This window comes from Nestor notabilis, unplaced genomic scaffold (genome assembly GCF_000696875.1).
Source record: "Nestor notabilis isolate BGI_N333 unplaced genomic scaffold, ASM69687v1 scaffold10516, whole genome shotgun sequence".
NCBI lineage: Eukaryota > Metazoa > Chordata > Aves > Psittaciformes > Psittacidae > Nestor > Nestor notabilis.
Window position 1 is genome coordinate 16,341 of NW_009933313.1, and position 4,449 is coordinate 20,789.

The 4,449-nt window shown below is 40.2% G+C and overlaps 1 protein-coding gene across 1 annotated transcript in view; it reads left to right on the plus strand.

Moving 5' to 3' along the window:
* DNAJC13 (DnaJ (Hsp40) homolog, subfamily C, member 13) overlaps positions 1–4,449 on the plus strand; it is a 48,935-nt gene that overhangs the window by 10,821 nt on the left and 33,665 nt on the right. The window contains exons 13-17 of the mRNA XM_010016817.1: positions 101–208; positions 779–934; positions 1,684–1,740; positions 3,023–3,144; positions 4,345–4,420. Coding sequence (XP_010015119.1) covers positions 101–208; positions 779–934; positions 1,684–1,740; positions 3,023–3,144; positions 4,345–4,420 — 519 coding nt within the window. The remainder of the gene's footprint in view (positions 1–100; positions 209–778; positions 935–1,683; positions 1,741–3,022; positions 3,145–4,344; positions 4,421–4,449) is intronic.

The window sequence follows — 4,449 nt, forward strand, 5'->3', positions numbered from 1 at the left end:
CTTTTTATGGGTTCAGAGTGCAACTTTTGGACTACAGCTGTTAAGAACAAAGGGTTTAAATGCGACTGCATAGTGAATACTTGGTGGGTTTTTTTTATAGCCCATGCATGATGACTACGACTTGAGGCAGGAGCAGTTGAACAAAGCTTCCCTTCTTTCTTCAAAGAAGTTTCTAGAAAACCTACTAGAGAAATTCAATTCCCATGTGGTAAGTCAAATTTTGCAGATGAATAGCTTATCTAAGTGTCTTTCCTGATTGCTCTGAAAACACTTCTGTTATGCTTGGATAGATCCTTGAATGTGTTTGTATCTGGAACCAAAGTGCAGAAAATACAGCTCTGTCTGGCACTGAAGCTTATTCTTAATAAGTTTGGATCTTCACAGGTGAGAATGTAGCTGTCTGTACTGCAGAACTTGAGTGGCATGCAGCAGATGTTTGCATGTTTAATGTGGAAACTGGGTGTTCCTTTTAACTAAAAGGAATCAAAAGGATAGTGGAAACTGGTAATTATGGGATTAAAACTAGTAAAAGTAATTTCAACACACTAGTATATGAAGTCGTGAGCCTCTGATATGTACTAGGAGCCAATACTTTTACCAGAGTATTGCCATATTCAAGAGTAATGGCATATTTTAAACTTGCATTTGCGGACTATTTCATGATATGGCAGGGAGGAGCACCTTCAGCATCATGGGTACTCAGTAAGACTTGCATGAGGACCTGCAGGCAGAGGAGAAATGCTGTATCTGTATTACATACTCGTCTTCCTAATTTCAGGATCATGGGACAGGTGCCCTAGTAATTAGTTCGCTTCTGGACTTCCTGACATTTGCCCTATGTGCTCCATATAGTGAGACTACTGAGGGGCAGCAGTTTGACATGTTGTTGGAAATGGTGGCATCTAATGGAAGAACACTATTTAAGCTCTTTCAGGTAAGATTTAATGGGGGGTTTTATTATCATTAAAGGCCTTAGGTAGTCAGTGAACATGAACTTTTTCTTCTCCTGAAAGACACGTTTTTCTACTGTCTAGCTGGTTAATGTGCCTAAACTTTTTCTAACTTGGTGAGTTTTTAGTGACCTATTGATTTTACCTTTGAATATCAGATTGAGGTTGTTATTCCATAGTGAATAATATGCTAAAACATTGTAGAATAGACTTAAGGCTTGTTTCTAGAAACACTTGAAAATACCAGTTAAATATGAAGCTAGATTCAGCAGATGAACAGGACTTCCTCTCTTTGGAGAATCTGCCACCTTTTCAATTCTTTCTCAGTAAATGAGAATTAAGAGAGTTACAAGAGTAACGTCTGCTCCAGTACTACACCTGTAAGAATATTAGAGTTTTTAGCTAAAATGTCAATGCTTTCTTTTTGAAAGAACAGTATGCTCTTCTGCTTCTTGGTCAGTGTCAGCTTATCAGACAGTTTCCCCAGCATTATTCCAGCTTCTCTGGTATACACTCCTGTTCAGAAGTCCATCTGATACTTACCTGAGAGACTCTTGTTTAAAAATATAGGGTACGAGCTCTTCCTGGGGATAGCTGTCACAGAACTGACCTAAATTTTGCCCAGAAGTGGAGGTAGAACAGCCATGCAGATGAGTTAAAGAAGCTGAATGGAAGATGACCTAATCTTCACATTTTGTGCTTGGATAATGATTTTGTCAATGTTCTGTTTTAGCACCCTTCCATGGCAATTGTGAAAGGAGCAGGTTTGGTAATGAAGGCAATAATAGAGGTGAGCCTTATCAGTGTTATCTGGGATAGCATAATAAATGTCTGTTGTGTATTGTCTGTTGCAGAAGTGCAATTGCAATAGAAGTTTGTTATATTGGCTTCTCATGGGGAGGGAGGGAGGTGAGTGGGAAGGTGAGGAACAGGACACCTGCTTAATTGTGAGTGCTTTAATATAGCAACTTGCTTTATCTTACACTTGGGAGTTTGGAAGGCATGTGAGTTGGATGGGGCATTAGGTAGCGCCTTGCATGTTTTCATACTGCAGTTAAAATTTGGCTGTTAATGTTGTGTGTAGCTCAGTCACATACCTCGGAGCCACCAGACTTTCCTGCATGTTAAAGAGGGTCTCTCAAGGAGGAGAGGCTGTATTTCCTGGGATGCATTGCCAGATGGAATGGGACTGGGATTAGCAGGCAGTAATGCCCCAGAGCACACTAGTGATGTCAGTTCTTACTCTCTCTGCTTCAGTGATTTGGCTTTGTTAGTTTCCATACCACATGATGTATGGGCCAAGCCCATACTTATCAAGGGCTGCTCATGACTGTTGCAGGGTGACCTCGCTAACTGGCTCTCGACACCTCCTGTGTTGAAATTCAGGGCTTAAGTTAGTGTTCCATTGTATCACAATAGCTTATGCATCTGAAATGCATCTAGTACTTTCTTGGAGTGGAAGTGAATGAACACTTGAAATAGAGGTACTGTAAATCTGCAAGTTTCCACTGACATACCTGATAATGTTAGTTAAAAGTTGCTATCCCATTTATTACAACTCCTGTCATTTGAACTATAGTGGGACATGGGCAAGTAAAACTGCAGTGAAAGCTTTTTCTTAATTATTCATTGCAACTAATGTACCTTGCCTGAGTCTTATCCATGTGGCTGTCTTAAACCGAACAGCACCAGTTACTCTTAAATTCTTACTGTGGGCCAAAGTCAAGTAACAACCTGTGGCTGTCATTCTTTGTTTAACCCTAATTTGCAAGTGCAGTGTGGGGATGGTACTTGTACAGATCTCCTGAAGTAGGAAGGGAGATGTGCATCTTGCCCTGTCCAGTTACTGTCCTCATAAATATAACTACCAATTTTCTGGTCCATGACTTTACTACAGCTTTGATCAATTGCTGTTGAGTACTTGCATTTAAAGCCCATCATACTCTAGCTCCTGGCTTTTGGATAGTAGTTGATGTAACTGATGGTTAAGAAGGCCTTGGAACTGTAGACTAAGATAAAAGCAGCTTAACTAAGATTCTTTCTTTAGTAATCATCTTGCTCTGTTTCCAAAGGAAGGAGACAAAGAGATTGCTACCAAAATGCAAGATCTTGCCCTCAGTGAAGGTGCCTTACCTCGTCACTTGCACACTGCTATGTTTACAATAAGCACAGATCAGAGGATGCTTACAAATAGGTATGTCCATCTCACTTGATATGCTATATTTAAGAAGTCTTAAGTAATGGCCTAGCTAACTTTTCTGAAGTTGGGAGGTCAGGAAGAAAACTTGCTGTTCTTTAGGAGAATATTTTCTTCAGCAGCTGCTGTGTTTAAGTAGATCGAACTTCAGCTGAGACTGCAGCCACTTAATAAACCTTTGATTTCTTATCCCCCCCCCCCACCCCCATGGCACTTAAGTAACTCATTAAGGGCTTAAGTTTTGATTTTTATGGGGTTATTTTTCTGAAAATGTCCAGGGAAAGGAAAGGCAAGTGGAACGTCTGGAACTGTAAAAAGGTTCAACTTAGATTATGCATCTGTATAAATTCTGATGTGCACTCCTCGGACATCTTGCATGCAGTTAGGGTCACCCATCCTTGTCTGAGAAAAGCTTCCTCATACAGAAATCATTCCCTGAATTCAGTAGAACCTGGGAGCTCTGAGACTGGTCCTGAGGGTGTGCTAGGGAAGATGAGCGATAATTCAAATTTTCTCCACCAAAATAGAACACTATAGAAGTGTTTTTCATTTTTAGCTGCACATTCCTGAAGCACTTAAAGAGTTGCTAGGCAATGGAGTGACAAGTGGAACTTGTTGCTTCTGTGTGTCATCCAGGAGGGAGCTAGTATGAAACCTTCTGTCATACTAGTTCTGTTTGGAGCTACTATTTATGACTTGCTTATAAGCAATGCTTCAGTGTAGTAGGACCCTAGAGACAAATGTTGGCAGCAGGTGTCAGTTGGCAGAGAAGGTGGGCTCCCAAAAAGGTTTCCTAGCCAACAGCTGGTATTAAGAGCTTCCAGTAGAGCAGTTAACGGTTCTTGATGGTTTCTAGACTCTTAACTTTAACTGTAATTTAAGATTGAGTGGATAAGCTTACTCTTGGTTATTAGACTATTAGTTTCTGCTCTATTGCTCAAGTGTTCTTTTGAGGTCTAGATCAAAAAGCATGTGCTGATACTGTTCTGCTAACTTCACTGGAACTTCTTAAAGGCAACACTTTAAAGCATGCTAAGCATATACTTGAACTGGAACAATATAATGCTTTGTGCTCTTACTCACTCAAGAGCATGAAGCTTTTGGTCATCTTCATTTCACCAGCATGGTAAGGGTGTCAGTTTAGTCGTTTAAAATGCTGTTTAAAATACTAACTGTCAGTTTCAATGGCTTTTTCAGGCAGTTAAGTAGACATTTGGTTGGCCTTTGGACAGCTGAGAATAAAACTGCTATGAACTTGTTGAAACGTATTTTGGTGAGTAAAAATGAGATATGGAGTAGGGA